The 18,188-nt window shown below is 42.5% G+C and overlaps 1 protein-coding gene across 2 annotated transcripts in view; it reads left to right on the forward strand.

Annotated features, from left to right (window-relative positions):
• Positions 1–17,818, forward strand: part of DHX33 (DEAH (Asp-Glu-Ala-His) box polypeptide 33) — a 25,416-nt gene extending 7,598 nt beyond the window's left edge. The window contains exons 2-12 of one of the 2 annotated variants that reach the window (XM_006899784.1): positions 2,826–2,986; positions 4,749–4,976; positions 5,752–5,922; positions 8,036–8,221; positions 8,910–9,021; positions 10,099–10,258; positions 10,416–10,504; positions 13,099–13,226; positions 13,607–13,810; positions 16,524–16,610; positions 17,509–17,817. In XM_006899784.1, the coding sequence (XP_006899846.1) occupies positions 2,826–2,986; positions 4,749–4,976; positions 5,752–5,922; positions 8,036–8,221; positions 8,910–9,021; positions 10,099–10,258; positions 10,416–10,504; positions 13,099–13,226; positions 13,607–13,810; positions 16,524–16,610; positions 17,509–17,817 (1,835 nt within the window). Of the gene's footprint in view, positions 1–2,825; positions 2,987–4,748; positions 4,977–5,751; positions 5,923–8,035; positions 8,222–8,909; positions 9,022–10,098; positions 10,259–10,415; positions 10,505–13,098; positions 13,227–13,606; positions 13,811–16,523; positions 16,611–17,508 lie in introns of both variants that reach the window. The other variant, XM_006899783.1, reaches the window with a different exon arrangement.
• Positions 17,819–18,188: the final 370 nt, after the last annotated feature.

An 18,188-nucleotide genomic window follows, 5' to 3' on the forward strand; every position in this document is an offset into this window, starting at 1 on the left:
ATTTTAATATATTTACAAGTATATATTTTTTGAGTTGTGGTGCTAGAGAAGAATATTGAACATAACACGGCCTGGCAAGATAACACAGGTCTGTCCTGGAGTGGTGAAACCAAGTTCCTTGGAGGCAAGGATTTTGAAGCTCTATATCACATACTTTGGGCATGTGGCCAAGAGCTACCAGTCCTTGGAGAAAAACATCAGTCTTGGAACAGTCAAGGGGACAGCACAGGGGGGGAGGAGGTGGATGAGATGGATTGACAGTAGCTAGGTTTATGGGGAGAGGTGTGTTGAAGACAGTGAGACTGGCTCAGGGTAGGACAGGGCTCAGAACTATTGTACATAGGGTCACTATGAGTCGCAGACAACTTGATGGCACATAACAACTATATAAATATAAGGTGAAATACAAACAAATCTTACTTCAATTTTATCTTTCCATTATTTTCTGCTTTCAGCTTAGTTCAGTCTGTCACCAGCATTGACAGATTGACCTTACTCCACATTCAGAAAAGAAACTGTCTTGAATTTTTGGCAGTTCTCTGTAGATGTTCTGCTGCAACTGTTTTGTATTATCTTCATAAAAATTTTACTTTCATATGGTAATGGCTAGTGATTCAATAATTTCTGTACTCAATTGCTTCTTGGCCTTTTGGCTAAGATCAAGTATAGTATCTGTTCTTATCAGTTTAATATCTGGCACATCCTTTTTCTGAGAGCAATATATATTAAATGGATTTTTGGAACTAGGATATGGAATAGGTGTTTGCTCCGTCCACTCCATGTATCAACCGAGTATTGCAGTACCTCCAGGAATGGTGCACCCCTTTAAAAAAAAAAATAAAAATTCTGCATTCTGTTAGATTCCTGTTCTTTGTGATGGGCACAAATATGAATATTTCCCCTGATTTGGCTAGGTAGCTAGCTCTCTTCTAAATTTCTTGGCATAGATAAGTGAGTACATTGTATCCATTTGTTGAAACAGACCAGCTGCTGTTACTCCATCAATTCCTGGAATTCATTTTTATGCTAATGCCTTCATCTCAACTTGGAGCTCTTCCTTTAGCACTGACTTTTGATGTTCTAATTAGGCACTGTTAATACTTGGGAGCTATTTGGGGAGGTCATTGCTAGAAGACAGATGAGCGAGGCTTTAAGGAGCACAGAGGATATTCCAGAGCAGCCTCAGGGGAGACACTGTGAGGTCTAACTGTTTTGGGGGTGGTGGGTTTTGTCCAGCAGGCAGGTGAGGGAGGCATCAGCAGTAGTGTGTGCTAAGACAGAGTGTTTGGAGAAGGTTCCAGATTAGGAGATTGTTGTGGCTATAGTACGTGTGTGTGTGTGTGTGTGTGTGTGTGTGTGTGTGTGTGTGTGTATGTATGTATATATGTATTTGGAGGGTGGTGGAGGTTCTTTCTCTTTAACCTTGTTGTTGTGTACCTTCAAGTCAGAACTGACCCCATAGCTGACCCTCTGGCAGATTTTTAGAGACAGTTAATTGCACAGGAGGAGACTGCCCATATGTCTTCCTCAGAGCAGCTGCAGGATTTGAACCACAACGTTTCAGGATTGCAGCGCAGCCCCTTGCCACCGCTAGGCCCCAAAGCGAGTGAGTGCAGTCTCTGGAGTCAGACTTCCTACATCTGAATCCTAACTGCCGTTTTCTGTGTTGCCTTTGGGCAAATTTAGCCTTTAAGAACTGTCAAAGTCACTCCTGTGGAGCAAGGTCGAGTTCCCCCATTTCTGTCTCAGAACCGTCAGTGGATTCACACTGCTAGAGAGATGTGGCCTTTGGGTTACCAGCACAGCTTGCTACAGAACCTCTTGGTTTGGTGTTTAAGCCTCAGTTTTCCCATCTCTAAAATGAAGGTGGTAATAGTACCTGTCTCAGGGTTGTTGTATTAAGTGAGATAATCCATGTAAAATGCTTGTAACTGGTCAGTGTCAGCTATTATTTTCCTTCTGTGAATATGTCTTAAAGTTTTCTTCAGTGTGCCCTTACTTAAAGTGTCCCTTCTTTTCCTGTTTTCCCCTTTAGAGCTCACATGCCTGTACGTGATAATAGGCTTTGATGTAATAGTACCGGTGGGTTCAGCCTCCCTCCCTATCATTCCCACTTGGAGGGTTTCTGCTGCTTGATCCTCTGGCCAAGCAGGACTTGACACACTCCATTTCAGCCTGTTTTGGTTTATTAATTAGAACCTTTGGGTATAAGGAGTTCTGGTGACACAAATTCACCAGTGACTGGGTGGAGCAAACCAGACAATTTTTCCCCATAAAGATTACAGCCCAAGAAACACTGTGAGGCAGCTACACTGTTACATGGGGTCGCTCACGAGTCAGAATCTACACTAACCCTTAGTAACATCCTCACATAGGCAGTCAGCACGCAAATGCCAGAAAGAGAGCAGTGGGGCATACCGATTAGCTACTGAGCTTTGAAAGTGAAAAAAGTACTCTCAGAAGAATATTGAAAGCCATTTTTTTGTTGCATGTCATCCATACTGAAAGAGTAATCATTTCTCTGGAAAGCAGTATCTCTGCTTATTTGTGCAAGTAGTTTTGTAGGACATGTTTCACATGTTTGTAAGTGAATTATTGTGTTGAAAAGTAAGTGCATTTAAGATTGTCATTGTTATTGACATGCCGATTCCTATGGAGCCGCACACTGGACCATAGGTTTTACTTGGTGCCCCTCCTAGCACGGCCCACCTTCCTGAAACTTTACTAACTGCATTTTCTTCTGTTGGATTCCTCTGACTTTGTGCTGTTTGTTTGGTGAACTGTGTTCCATTGTGCATTAATTGAGACCTTTTTTCTCTCCTCAGGGGAAACCGGCTCAGGGAAAACAACACAGATCCCTCAGTACCTCTATGAAGGAGGGGTTGGCCACCAGGGCATCATTGCTGTGACCCAGCCCCGGCGGGTGGCTGCCATCTCTCTTGCCACCAGAGTCTCAGATGAGAAGAGAACTGAACTTGGGAAGCTGGTACTTGACTTTCTCCTTTGATTACCAGGGATAGCCCTTCTACACTCCAAACCCAACCTTCTTTTATTTTCCTGAACCAAGCCTTTCTTTGTACCTGAGGAAAGCCTTTTTCTTGCCATGCTTTTGTAATTTAGGCCTGTCTCAAAGGTCTTTACCAGTTCCTGCGAGATTGGAAGCTAGCAGGCTGTTTGCTTTCTATATATTGGATGCATTAATTGTTTTCCTATGAGCATCTTTAAGGTTTCGGTAATTTCAATTAAAATTATGTATCTATATATCTCTATCTCTATATCTCTCTAGGAAAAGTACATGGAGTTTTTTCAGAGGCCTGCTCTTTCAGGAGTGGATGGCCAATCCTTCTTCCTGTCTGTCTTAATCTGAATGCTCAGATTTAGAGAAGTATCTGACAAACAAGCGTTTTACGGAAAAAAGCAGATGAAGGATATTACCTCTGGGCCAATTGGCAGCATCGGGATAGATGGTGAAGAGATTAAGATTGTTAACAGCTTTAGTTTGTGTGGCTCCACAGTCAACACTCTTGGTGCCAGCTGCCAGGAAATTAAAAGACATATTGCAATGGGAAAGTCTGCTGTTAGGGGCTTCTCCAAAGTACCAAAGAGCAGTGGTGTCACTCTGGAGAGTAAGGTGCGTCTGATACAGGCAATGGTCTTTGCAATCGCTTGTTATGTGTCAGAGAGTTGGATAATGACTAGGAAGGATAGAAGGAGAATTGATGCTTTGGAGCTGTGGTGTTAGAGAAAAGTATTGGATGTACCATGGACTGCTAAGAAAATGGACAGGTTCATTCTGGAGAATGTTAAACCAGGCTGCTCCTTGGAGGCAAGGATTCTGAAGCTTCATCTGACATACTTTGGTCATGTTGCAAGGAAGGACTAGTTCTTGGAGAAGGACATTATGCTTGAGAGGGTAGAGGAACAGTGCAGGAGAGGAAGACCCTCTGTGAGGTAGAGTGATTCAGTGACTGGGGTAGTAGAGGTAGGTGTGTCAGAGATAGTGAGATTGGCATAGGATAGAGCAAGGTTTAGAGCTGTTGTACACAGGGTCACTGTGAGTCACAGGTAACTTGATGGCACATAAAAACAAAACAATCTAGAAAAAGCATAAGCATCATTCTGTATATATGTGGGCATTGATAAGTAGTTTAAAAAAATCAACAAGTTCCAGATTGTGTGTGTGTGCATGTGTGTGTGTGTTCATTTAAAACCTTCTTGACCCTTTCTCCTGTACATGGCTGTACCTTAAAGTAATAAGTTGCTTGGGGTATTGTAGGTTAATTTTAAGTTCCACATATTTGGGTGTTCTTCAGTTTTCATTCTACTGTTAATTTCTAGTGTAATTTCATTATACTTGGAGAAGATACTTTGTATTAAATTAATTAAAACTTGCTTTGTGACCAAATACTTGGGCTGTCCTGGGAATGTGTTACATATGCGCTGGAAGAGAATGTATATTGTGCTGTGTCAGGTGGTGTGTTCTCTCTCTTTCTTTTGGATCTAGTGGGCTAGGAGTGTTGTTCAGGTTCTTTATTGATGTTTTTTCCAAGTGTCCTTTTGCAGCTTAGTCTGAATTCTTTGTAACACTTTTAATGCTGCAGGTAGATGTGCATGTTCATGATCTATCTCCTGCAGAGGACTGCCAGCCCCCTGAATGGCTCAGCGTGTCAGGCTTGTTCACTCCTATGGTGCAGGTGCTGGCGCAGCGATAGACAGACAGTAGTTGCACAGAGTGCTCTTTCTCACAGGTTGGCTATTCTGTGCGCTTTGATGATGTCACCTCAGAAGACACCAGAATCAAATTCCTGACTGACGGCATGCTTCTGCGTGAAGCAATTTCAGACTCCCTGCTCCGGAAGTACAGCTGTGTCATTCTAGATGAAGCCCACGAGCGGACTATCCACACAGATGTGCTCTTTGGGGTGGTGAAAACTGCACAGCGGAGACGGAAGGAACTAGGGAAACTGCCTCTCAAAGTATGTACAGCATGTTTGGGGAAACCAAGAAAAAAAACCCAGTGGCAGGGGATCGATTCAGACTCGTAGTGTCCGTATAGAAAAGAGTAAATCAGCCCCGTGAGGTTTCAAAACCTTTTTTTTTTTTAATGAAAATGTATTTATTTATTTATCAAATTATCAGATAGGAAAAAATTCACAAAACGTAATTGTATGTACAAGCAAGTTACTTCTCACAAGTGGACATACCTTTGTACTCCTCACCTAGAGGAGGAAATCCTAACCCATGTTCCTTATCATCATCATAGCCAGGTGACTATGAAGCTGTCAGCTATCAAAAGTAACAATAACCTGGCTTCACACCTAGATCCCTAGCTTGAGTTTTAACTTTACATTAATGAAAATATTCAGTATGCATTCCGTCCTGTGGGACTTAACATTTTTTGCTCATGAGATTGATCTCTTCTTTTGCATATAATACTTTTGGCTTGTTCTCATTGCTGTTAAAGCCTATTGAAACAAACTGCTGCATCTTTCTACCGAGACACAGTTTGTGGATTTGAGTCTCTCACCTTCTGGCTAGGAGAAGAGCACTTCAATCACTGTACCACCAAAGCCTACTATATTTAAAGACATAATCTTCCTCAGCATGTTTTCCTTTGCCCATTTGCTTCCAGATCATGGGGGTAGTTAACCTTGATCGGAGTGACACAGGTTTAATCATTGATTTTTGTTTGGGAGGGACACAGAACGGCTGCCCATTTGTTGTTTCCAGTGTGTCTGCTCTCTTGGATAGGTGATTGTGATGTCAGCCACGATGGATGTGGACCTCTTCTCTCAATACTTTAATGGAGCCCCTGTCCTCTACCTGGAAGGACGGCAGCACCCAATCCAGGTTTTCTATACCAAACAGCCTCAGAATGACTACCTGCATGCAGCATTGGTCTCCGTCTTCCAGATCCACCAGGTAGTAAACATTTCTGTGTTTCCCGCCTCCCACCCCAAGCTGACATTAATAGCATTTATGCCTTGAAAAGAAAAGTTAGTAAATTAGGACAACTCTATCATTAATATGAGTAGAGAGTTTATTTATCATGTTTTTGCCTTTTTAATTTTATTTTCTTCAAAAAGAAAAGCAATTCACACATGAATACAGAAACTGAGCAATGTGTTTTTTCAGTGGAACTAGAAGAGCAGTGACTTGCATACCTGTTTTGAGCTTAACTCCTAGTTAGAAGCAGCTAAGAGCACAATTTCCTCTGCATTCCAATCCATGATGCCTAGCATTGAAACATGTTCAGTATCAGCAAGGTAACATGTAACTGAAGCAAGTTTTGTAAAACTACACTTTTCACGTAACTATCTGAATATCCAGCATTTCATATTTACTGTTGTTAGGTGTCATCTACTCATAGTAACCCTATGAATAAAAAATCTGAACCCTGCTCTGTCCTGTGCCTTCCTAACACTTCTGACACAATAGCCGTTGCAACAGGCACCATGTCAGTCCACTGGTTGAGGGTCTTTTATTACAAAGGTGAAAAAAAAGAATCTACCGTCCAACTTTTCCATCTTAACTGACTTACATCTCACAGTGCCATGTACAAGACCACAATATAGTGACTTGGACCTTGGAACCTAACCAAGTATGGAGTGAATGTCCATTTACTAAATGTAATAAAGAACTGTATTTTGTTAAAAAAGGAGGGAGGTAGTTTTTATGGCTTCTACCCTCTCCCCAAAAGAAAGAGTAATATTAATCCAATAATGAGTCATTCTTTATAGTTTTAAAAAAACCCCTCCATATTAGAAAAAATTTTCAAAAGCTCTTTCATCTTGTGAAGCACTTATTTTAAAAGACAAATGATGAGACCATCTCAGTTGCTCAGTTTTGTTTTGTTTGTGTAAAATAAGCCGTTTTTAGTTTCCCTTTAACATTCTGACAAAATCTGATTCATAGTTTAAAAAGTCAAGTAGTTAATTTTAAAAGGCTCATAATGAAAAAATAAGGTCATTCTTTGTAATGTAGTTTTTGTGAATTCTTATTTGCTTTTTAGTGATGCATAATCTTCAGTTGTATGAACGCACTAGTTTCTTTACCTATTCTTCCACTTGCATTGTTCCCACCTCTTTACTATTACAGATGCTGTGAGAATCATGGGTGTGTATCAGTTTGTGTCGAATCTCATTTCCTTGGGAACTGTTCTTAATACTGAGATTGCTGAATCAGATGATATTTTTGTTCCCAACTTTCTGAGAAAGCACCACCTGCTTTCCAGATGGCTACACCATTTTGCATCATCACCAGCATTGTATGAGCTCCAGTCTCGCCACACTCTTGTCAGCATTTGCTGTTTGCTTTGTTACTGAACATTGCTGTTGTTGCTGGGATGAGATGTTACCTCATGTTGTTATGATATGCATTTCTCTAGTTGCTAATGATCTTGGATATTTCTTCATGTGTTTTTTGACTCTCTGAATGTTTTCTTTGCTGAGGTATTTATTCATGTTCTCTAAATCTGTCAGTATTTGGAATCACAAGTTGTAAAGTTGAATGTCGCAAGTGAGTATCTGAGAATGAGAACATCAGCAGATTACACACTACCATATGTTATTAATGATAAGATGGTGAAAAAGTAGTTGTAAATGCAATTCCTCATAATTTGAATATGTTTTAAGTTGAGGGCTCCTGGTTTTCTCAGTAACCTAATGTTGCTGTTTCATGATTGATTGCTGTTATTCTTAGGGACTGTCCAGTCAGTTTTGACATATTGTGACAAAGTACAGCTGTCTAGTAAGGTTTTTATTGTGACATCGATAACAGTAATATTATAATAGTTCATCTGTTGCTGACAGTCCGCTGTTGCTGGGCTTTCTTTCTCGTAGAAAGTTGTATGAGCGTTCTTCATACCTCTGACAAAAGTTTTTCCCCAAATATTACAACGTTAAGGTTTTTATGCAATCAAACCCAGGCATTTTTCCTAGTCTTTCATGATACTATATAGTTGGAACAGGTTTCTTTGCTGGTGCTCAGCCTCTGTCAATTCTGAGTGATCCAGTGACCCTATTCTTCTTTCTAGGAAGCCCCGTCTTCTCAGGACATCCTGGTGTTTCTCACTGGCCAGGAAGAGATCGAAGCAATGAGCAAGACTTGCCGAGACATCGCGAAGCACCTCCCCGACGGCTGCCCTGCCATGCTTGTCCTTCCTCTGTATGCCTCCCTGCCCTACGCACAGCAGCTCCGTGTCTTCCAGAGCGCGCCCAAGGTGAGTGCACTGCCTCCCGTCCTGCCTGGTCCTGGGCACATGTGCCGTGCCATCAGGTTCCTGGTAGGTAGACGTAGTGGGATGATCGAGTCACAGACTGATTGGAAAGCCACAGGAAGATCATGTGTAGCCACAGATACAGTGTTCTGAGGTAAGAATAGGGAGGTAACTGTCAGTAGTTGAGCGTGAGAGGGAAAGTTAAATGACTCATTGCCAGCACATCCAGCTATACTTGTCCATTGATCAGGTTTCTGTGATGTGCCAGGCACTGTGCTAATGCCTTAAGTACGCACACGCATACTCTTATCCTCTTGAGAAACCCGCAAACTACGTTATGGTCCCATCTTATAAACACTGAGATCCTGAGAGATGAAGTAACGATTGTTTGGGGGCCCAGAGGCAGTAATGTGCAGGGCTAGAATGCCCGCCTGCATCTGCCTGCCTCTGACTCTGGTGCTAAATCCTCTCCACCTCATCACCTCAGAGTAAGCTTTGGAGGGCCACCTCCCTGCCCTCCTTCCCACCGCCCATTTAATAAGTGCCCACCACAGAATCACTCATTAGTAGCACAGTTGTTTATTTTATTTTCTTAACCATGAGTGAATGCTCTGGGGAATTAATGGTGAGGAATGTATTTGAAAGCTGCTGAATCATACGTGTGTCATATGGCTTTTTGGTTTTCTTTTAGGGCTATCGCAAAGTGATCATTTCAACCAACATCGCTGAAACCTCCATAACCATTGCAGGAATAAAATATGTAGTTGACACGGGCATGGTTAAAGCAAAGAAGTATAACCCTGGTGAGAACGGTAGCTCATGAACATCTCTTCTGGGTCTAGTGAGCCGCTGTTGCGTTTCCTCTAGTCTCACAGTTTCTCCAGAGTGAACGAACATTCCACATTTGTAGCTAAATCAGATTTGAGTGGCAGACCCCCCTAAGCGAGACAGTCGAGAAGCCAAGTCCAAAAAGGAGCCCTGGGACAGGTGTTTGAGACCCAGGAGGCAACAAGGCAGAAGGCAGAGGCTGGGCTTATCCAGGGGGTCAGAGAGGCAGGGGCCTGGGTGAGGTGTGGGATCCAGGCAAGAATTGCAGAGACAGCTTGCTAACAGCCCAAGACTTAGGCTGGAAGTAACATTGGAGCTCCCAGAAAAGAAACAGGCGCCCTAAGCTGAAATGGGAAGGTATTTTCTCATCTGTTTCATACCTCACCATACTCTACAGAGGATTGGAGGCAAGTGAAATGATTGTTCCCAGAGGTTTGTGATGTACTGGAGAGTGCTAACTTCACACACACGTCTTTTAGAGTTAATGTGTGTGAAAGGGCTTGGTTCTCCAGCGCCTGGCATAGAACACACCTCTGTCATAATTCACTCACAGGAAGCAAACCTCATCCAATCTCTGAGTCCTGATAGACCTGGGAAGTGGGGAAGCACCCCCATCACTTGCAGCACTTAATTTCCAAGTCACTGACTGGTAGGGAGACCACCCATCCCCTGCTTTGCCAGGAACAGTTTTAGGACCGAGGGCTCTACCTCCTGGGCAAACTCGGAAGGCTGGTCCCCCTTTATCTAAGCCAAGACCTGAACTCAGCTGTGACCCTTTGCTGTGAGCCCAAAGTTTTCCTTGTGATTTAGGAACAGACTCCACACACCACTCCATTGGGGCCCCAGTTGTGTGAGGCCACACCACTTCAAAGCAGCCCGGCTTGGTGCTTTTCAAACGTGCTTTGGTTTGGGGGTTCCCTTACCCCACCTTTTGTCCCCTGTCCTGCAGAAAGCTCACTGGTGTTCTGAAGAGTGCTCCTGCTTGTCAGGGCTGTAGAAACCGTTTGTTTATGAGAGGAGTGAAGCACTCGTGTGGTCTGTTCTCCTTGCAGACAGTGGTCTTGAGGTGTTAGCTGTGCAGCGGGTGTCAAAGACCCAGGCCTGGCAGCGCACGGGGCGGGCTGGCAGGGAGGACAGTGGCGTCTGCTACCGGCTGTACACTGAGGATGAGTTTGAGAAGTTTGAGAAGATGACAGTGCCAGAGATCCAGAGGTGAGCTCGGTCACCCCTGTTCCTGCCTCATATCCCGCTCACTGTTTCCCACGTCTTGCGTTCTCCTTGTGCCACCGGTTCTCAGGAGCGCCCCTCGGTGAGCAGTTCTGTTCCCTGGCTGGAGAGAGGTAAATGCACTGCATCTCTCACTCTGTAGGTGTAACCTGGCGAGTGTGATGCTGCAGCTCCTAGCAATGAAAGTCCCAGATGTGCTCACTTTTGACTTCATGTCCAAACCGTCTCCAGGTAAGTGCAGTCCTTGGTGCACTGATGGACCTTCCCTAAAATTTAGGGGAAGGAAATGTTTTAGTGAACTTCTTTACTTAGCTTCATTAGTGGATAATACATTATCTAGCAGAGGAGTATCTGAAATTGGGATCTGGTTGATTCTGTGCTTTCAGCATAGTTCCTGTGCATGGTAACAGTATCATACCAGGACTCCACTGGGTTCAGGGATGCTAGTTGAACACTCTTCATGCTATGCTGCAGAACCCCGATGGACATTGTACCTTTCTTAGCAAAAGAACAAAGGACTAAAATCTGATCTTTCCCAAAAATGCTTTGAATGAACCTTTTATTATTTTTGTCTTAATCATGTATGTGCCCCCAAACGAATACCAGGGCTTATTTCTGGAATATGTGAGAACAGGGACAGACAGAGGGCAAGAGTGATCCCAGCCTTTGTCTCTGCATGTCTTGTGCTGCATTGCCCCTCGCTGGTAATCTCCCTGCTGAGAGAGAGCAAAGAGTTGGGATTCTGCATGATGAAGACTCTGATGATCAGTGTCGCTTCACTGTACCATTTTCCTTTTATTTTTCTTTTTTCAAAAAGTGCTAATAGACACCCCCCCCCCAATTTCCACCCAGAGAAAACAGCTTTTAGAAAGGACTGGGCTTGCAGGACCTGCACCTCCTTGAAGCCACTAGTATGACCATTTCCCAGATGTCACCTTCTAGAGAACATCGGTGTGTAACTCCCCAAATAGCAACACACTTAGGCACTCTTCTACACTTTACCTTTTATTTTTTTATTTTTTTATGGAAAAGTAAAAGAAAAGATTCTTTCATTGTTTTACAAACACTCCCCCTGGTCCCCTCCACCATGCAGCCCTCGCTCTAGTCTCCTGTGATGACAGAAATACCCAGTTACATCTCTCTTTTAGACGGTTCTCTCCCTCCTCTGTTTCAGTGCAGTATACATTATTGAACCCATCTTACTCAGTCTCTCCCCAACCCCAGGGACAGTCCCATTCTACAACAGTGGCATCATGTAATATTCTTCTACACTTTACCTTTTATTTATTTATTTTTAAATAAATAGATTTTTTTTTCCTCTTTTTAAAAAATTTTTTTTATGCTGGTTTCTTTACAATATTATTTTTTGATAGTTAAGACAGGAAAGTTTATTAAGCAGGAGAAACATTCTTATGAACATGGACCATTTTAGGAGGTAGAGGTGAGGAAGGGCTTTTCTTTTAATGGCTAAATTCCTACATACAAAGAAATAACATGCCATGATGGCTGCCCTTGGTGGACAGTGTTTGGTGGAGCTCCCAGTTTAAGACCAGTTTGGAAGCAGGAGTGACATCCACTTCCTAAACCATATGCCTCTGGAAACTATGAACCTGGAGAAATGACAACAGTTACAGAAAAGGCTTCAGGCCTTTGGTTCATAGGGTTGCTATGAGCCGTGCTCGACTCGACGGCAATCAGCATATACAAAGTACATGGAGTAATAAGCACCGGTGTTCCAGGCCGCTCCCTGGCTGCACACTTCCTTCCCTCTCCTAAGAGGGAAACATTCTCTTTCGCCCACATTCTTTTTTGTAGTTCTCTTGCTGGTTCTTTTGTCCTTTGAAATGTGTATGCACGACTAACCAGTATGCTGTTTCAGTTTCATGCTTGCGTCTTCATTGCCTGGCAGCTTCTTTTTTCATCTAGCATGTTATATAAGGTTTGTTGATGGCTTTTCCTTGCTAACCACAGTGCCAGTGTATGGATAAGTCACAGTATGTTGACCTGTTCTATTGATAGACATTTGTGCCTTACATTAATCACAAAATATATTAACAGCTCCTTCCCTATCAGTATGTGTTGACTGCATCCTGATATATGTGCTATTTTTTGTTCTTTAGTAGGCAATGCATGTATATGAGTCAAAGTATTTTTTTAAAAAATTTTTTTTCATCCTTGGTCTCCTGGCATCCTAGGCTGCATCTGCTGCAGATGCAGTTGCTTCAGCTAGTATTTCCCTTGTTGTTCTAGTCAAGATAAATGGAAGCAAACTTCTGTTCTTCTTCCACTCTTTATTTTTCCCCTCATTTAATTTAACAAAATAAAATTTAATAAATTTAACAATTTAAATTAAAATACCATAGTTTTGAGCCTTGCCTGTTTTTGTTTACCTTAGCCACTTTATTTGTAGATTGTTCCATGTTAGTAGATATGAAACATCTTAATAACTTTTAATGACTACTTTTTTTTTCTACATAATGAGTATCCCTTACTTCTAGTGATGTATTACAGGTGATAATGTTACAAAGATTATCCTGTGTATGCAGATTTCTGTACCATGTATATTCCTAAATATTACATTGTTGAGTTAGCAGATATGCATGTTAAAATTTATGTAGAAATTATAGGTCACTAATTTGAGAAAGGACTTGAGCTGGTGACAGTGATGTCGTTACCAGCTTTGCAGAATATGTTGTGGGGGGCCTGGTAGTTGTGATTGTTGCTCTTGTGTGGTGTAGAGCTATCAGAAACACTAGAGGCACCGAACTGGCTGTGCCTTCTTCCTTTTTTGTATTTTTGGCTCCTTTTTGTGTCTCTTTCTTTAGATCACGTGCAGGCGGCCATTGCCCAACTGGACCTGTTAGGCGCTCTTGACCATAAGGATGACCAGCTCACCCTGACTCCAATTGGAAGAAAGATGGCAGCATTTCCTTTAGACCCCAAATTTGCCAAGGTAAATGATACAGTCTTCTCAAGTCCCCGTAACCCTTCCTAAATTCCCTTTCCAAAGTACCTTGACCAGTGAGTCTTCTAGGTTGTTCCACACCTTCTCTTCTGTCTTCAACCTCTTCTTTCTGTAGGGCACTCTGTTCTCTGTGGGGTACTAACTCATGACCCTTGTCTGCAAGGATTTGGAATTCTTTGCAAACACAAGCATCTGCTTTATAAAAAAAAGCAAAATAATACTAACATGTATAATTGTGCATTATCCAGTTGTGGTTTTAGATGGCCACCTTTGAACTCCTTAGAAGGGAAGATGCAGAAACAGTAGGCAGAAGTGTGTTTGGAAGCCAGGAGGAACGTAGCTTAAGCGATTGTGAATTTGACTTGCAGACTATACTCCTGTCCCCCAAGTTCCACTGCACCGAGGAGATCCTGACTATTGTCTCCCTGCTGTCCGTGGACAGTGTTCTCTACAATCATCCTGCCCGCCGGGACGAGGTGCAGGGTGTTCGGAAGAAGTTCATTTCCAGTGAGGGGGATCATATCACCCTACTGAATATCTATCGGACCTTCAAAAACCTCGGTGGGAATAAAGTAAGTCTAGTTTCAGTTTTTTCCTGATAATCATCTTTCAAGTTTATTTTGTAAATTCACTTTCCTTTTTGCTGAATCATCTGATTGTTGTTGTTGTTATTGTTGTTGTTAAGCTGTCGAGTTATAGACGACTCATAGCAACCCTGTGAACAAAAGACCTGAACACTTGTATAACTTTCATCATTTCTCCAAGTTCATAGAGTTTCCAGAGGCAAGTTATATCGGAAGTGGATGCCACTCCTGCTTCCAAGCTTGTTTTCATCAGGGAACTCCGCCAAACACTGTCTGCCCTGGGTAACCATTAACACATTTGGCACATCAGGGTCACAGCAACCACGACCAGTACTATACCACTTAGAAGAATGTTTGCCCAAAAACAATTAAAACCAAGCCTGAGGGCTGCAGATTAAAATCACAAATACATCAGAGTTTCATTCCCAGTGTGTGAAGATAGATTAAGAGCTTGTGGCTTTTGTCTCATTTATATTGAGTTTGAGTTTAATTTGAGCATGTTCGTCAAGCTTTCAGTGATTCAGTCTCTTAGTGGTGTAATAGGCCTCCCACCCTGCCTCTTACTTTCTTTATAGGGAATTTTACTTGTGCAATATTTCAGTTTCTTAGACTAAAATGGAAAATGGCAGTATATTCTCTGGTTTATTAATAAAGTTAGTAATTGTTCCACAGTGCCCACAATTTTGTCACTCTTTAAATATAAAAATAAGCTACCATCCAGTTCCAGCACCCACCAACGTTTTTGCTGTACTTGTCTCAGTTAATATTTAAGGAACTAAAATGCTGCAGACAGAGGGAAAGCCCTGGTCTCCTTTCCTCGCTGTGTTGTAACGGCTGTCCTGAAGTTGGTGTGCACGTTCTTCAGGAGTGATGCTTCTTAACTTCATATCTAAGCATGCTGTGTTCTAGAAGTATTTTCTGACACCAGCCTCTTTTTTTTTTTAAAGAAAAAAAGACATTCAGCATTGCATTTAGCAGTCAGTATCATGGGTGCGGAGGGGGGGAAAAATCTGTGTTAAAACCCTTTTGTTTTCAGAATACTTTACTCTTCACTGAACAGAAATGAAAATAATAGTCACAAATACGGTCCTTGAGGATTTTTGCCCATTCCCTTGAGTATTGTCTAAAATATATCTTCTTTGTAGCAGCTCGGCCCTGCCACCACTGTGCTTGGATAAGTTCACAGATCTACTGTGACCTGTAGCTTCCCTCTCACTCTTGGCTCTCCTCTCCTGAGCTTTGTTTTCTGACAGTCATTAAAACTGTCTGTCACTGCCGTAGCTGCTGCCCCTTCCTGAACCACCACAGCCACCTTGGTCTCATGGTTTGATAAAATAACAACCTCCAGCATCATAAAGACCAGAGCTTCTGCCTCCAAAGTTCCCCCCTTCATGGGTCCAGAATTTAAAAATTGGTTGTTGTAATTGCCAAAATCATTATAGCTTCCACTCCCTTCAAAGTTGCTTCCATCATTACCAAATCCACCATAACCATCCCCACTGCCTCCATATCCTCCACCACCACCATGGCTGCCACCAAAGCCACCTCGTCCACTGGATATTTCCTCTTCAACCAGAGCTGTCATTCCCAACAAAACTACCTCTAGGGCCACCACAAGAGTTTCTAGAACTGCACCAACCTCTGGCTGCAAGAGGCACTGGCCATTCTTTACTTCACAATTGTGACCATTCAGAGTACGTTATTTCTGAATAATGATTTTATCTACAGAGTCATGCTCATCAAAAGCTACAAAAGCAAAACCCCTCTGCTTGCCACTGCCCTGTTAGTTATGATTTCAGTCACTTCTGTTTTCCCCGTACTGGTCTCCCTCTCCCTCCCACTCCCTCTTCCTCCCTCTCCTCGAACTCAGTGTTATCTGAACACAGTGGTGCCTGAGACTGCATTTCATAGGAGGTTATCACACACCTTTCTCCCAAGGAGCCATTCACGGATTCAAACCACCAAATCGGCACAGCCTTTGGTGGGCACTTCCCACAGATTGTGCAGAGCACCCATTTGCCATTCTCATTGCCACTGGGTCAAAAGCAACTCAGAACTGACCCTGTAGTGGGTGGTTTTCAGAGGCAGTTTGTTTTTCTCCAATCTTAATGCTACATTCTTCTTTATGTATTCAAGCTCCTTGAATGATTTTCTCAGTTTACAGATTAAATAGGTATGGAGAAAGGATCCAATCCTGATACATACCTTTCCTGATTTAAACTATGCAGTGTTCACTTGTTCTGTTTGAACAATGCTTTCTTGGTCTAGGTAGATAGGTTTCACATGAGCACAATTAAGTGTAGTGGGAGTCTCATTCTTCTCAGTATTAGGCATAATTTGTTATGACCCACACAGTCTGTTGGTTTTGCATAGTTAATAAAACACAAACTCAAATTGTGACTTTAGGTATATTTTCCTCTTTTTAGATATATTTTCTTTCTTTTTTTATATAGTTTTATTGTGTGTGTGTGTGTACCGTCAAATCGTATCTGACTGGTCAGGAGGAGATTATCCCTCCTTCTCCAGAAGAGAATCTGGTGGATTCAAACCGCATACCTCTGGGATTGCAGTGCAGCTAGATTTATTTTCTTGTATTTATTTTTGACATCCAGAGTTTTTCCTATCTTCTGATTTCAGCTGTGTTCTGAAATTGTTATGTATTTTCTGAGGAATTGTGATATCTCTGTTTTGTTCTGTTCAGGATTGGTGCAAAGAGAATTTTGTCAACAGCAAGAATATGATGCTTGTAGCTGAAGTCCGAGCACAGCTGAGGGATATCTGCTTAAAGGTGGTGTTTCTTTCTGCCATTCCTTGGGGTGGGAATGTGACTTCTGTGACTTGGTGTGGTGGCCTGACTAAACTGTCACTTTTTCCTATGTAAAATTTTAAAAGTTTCTTATTGTTAGTGATTATAAAATAATTATTGTTAAAGGAAAATTTAGAAGGAAAAATTGACGAAATTAAAATTAAGTGTCCTTTTAAAAAAATTTATGTAGAACTTAACATTTAGCTTATATAGATGCTTTTATATCTAATACTATTTCTTAAGAATTTTCTTATTGGAGGGAGCTCTGGTGGCCTAGTAGCACGCTAGAATCCACCGGATGTTCTGCTGGAGAAGGTGGGACAGTCTCTTTCTGCCAGTTGGATCTGGCACAAGTTGGGGGGGAAAAAAAAAAAAAGAATTTTCCTTCTGGGAACATCTTATTGTCCAGATTACAAAAGCAAATGTATGAGGGCCTTTTCTCCACATGTCCTTTTGAGGAGGAAGGTCTGTCCCTTTGGGGATGTAATTTTCTAATAAATCTTTCATTACTATTTACCCCCCCCCAAAAAAGAAAAAAAAACCCCAAATATATAGTAAGTAATTCTTAAACATTATAAAAAATTTTGAAAGCCTCCCATAATCTTGCCCCTTTAGGAATAAGAGTACTTAAAAGTTTGGTGTCATTTCTTCGAGACTTTTTTCCCCCTATGCATATATCTGTGCATGTCTCACTCAGGGCGGGGTTGTGTGTATTTCTTGATAACCTTGGTTTTGAAATGCTGCTTTGGGGGGGTGTGCTTTCTTCCTTTGTTGGGTTTGTTTTTTGTTGTTAGTTTTTTTTTGCTGTAGTTTTTGGCATACTTCATTGCATTGCGGTGCACAGGATTTACATGTGGGATCTTCTTTTCCATTGAGCCAGCTGTCGATGCCGGTCGCGTCTTCGCGTGGAGACATGGAGAGTGTCCGCCGCTGCCTGGCACACAGCCTGTTCATGTGCAGCGCGGAGCTACAGGCGGACGGCACGTATGCCACCACGGACACCCACCAGCCCGTGGCCATCCACCCATCCTCTGTGCTCTTCCACTGTAAGCCGGCCTGCGTGGTGTACACGGAGCTGCTCTACACCAACAAGTGCTACATGCGGGACCTGTGCGTGGTGGATGCCGAGTGGCTGTATGAGGCGGCACCCGACTACTTCAGGAGGAAGCTGAGAACAGCCAGGAACTGAGGCCCTGGCCTCGCCTAATTGCGGCCTGTGGGGGAGCTGGGACCGTCCCTCCTCACATCTCCTGAGCTGCCTCAGAGAGAGGCCATGAGTGGAATTACAGCCGGGCGAGTGCCCGACTTCCAGGAGCTCAGAGGTCCTTATTTAAACCCCTGTGACTGAACTCTACAAAGTGCACACGCCATTTATACTTGGAAAACTTTTGGAACTTTCAGTTCTTTATGTGTGATTTTGGATGACTTCTGAGCCTCCATTTCCTCCTCTTTCCTAAGAGGGAGATGATGACAATTATACTTGGACGATCGAGGCCATAAAATGTAGGGAAAATGAATGGATGCAAAGTACCTGAAACTGTGCTTGGTGTAAGGCAGAAA

This window comes from Elephantulus edwardii, unplaced genomic scaffold (genome assembly GCF_000299155.1).
Source record: "Elephantulus edwardii isolate Elephantulus edwardi_28Jun2011 unplaced genomic scaffold, EleEdw1.0 scaffold00267, whole genome shotgun sequence".
NCBI classification, from domain to species: domain Eukaryota; kingdom Metazoa; phylum Chordata; class Mammalia; order Macroscelidea; family Macroscelididae; genus Elephantulus; species Elephantulus edwardii.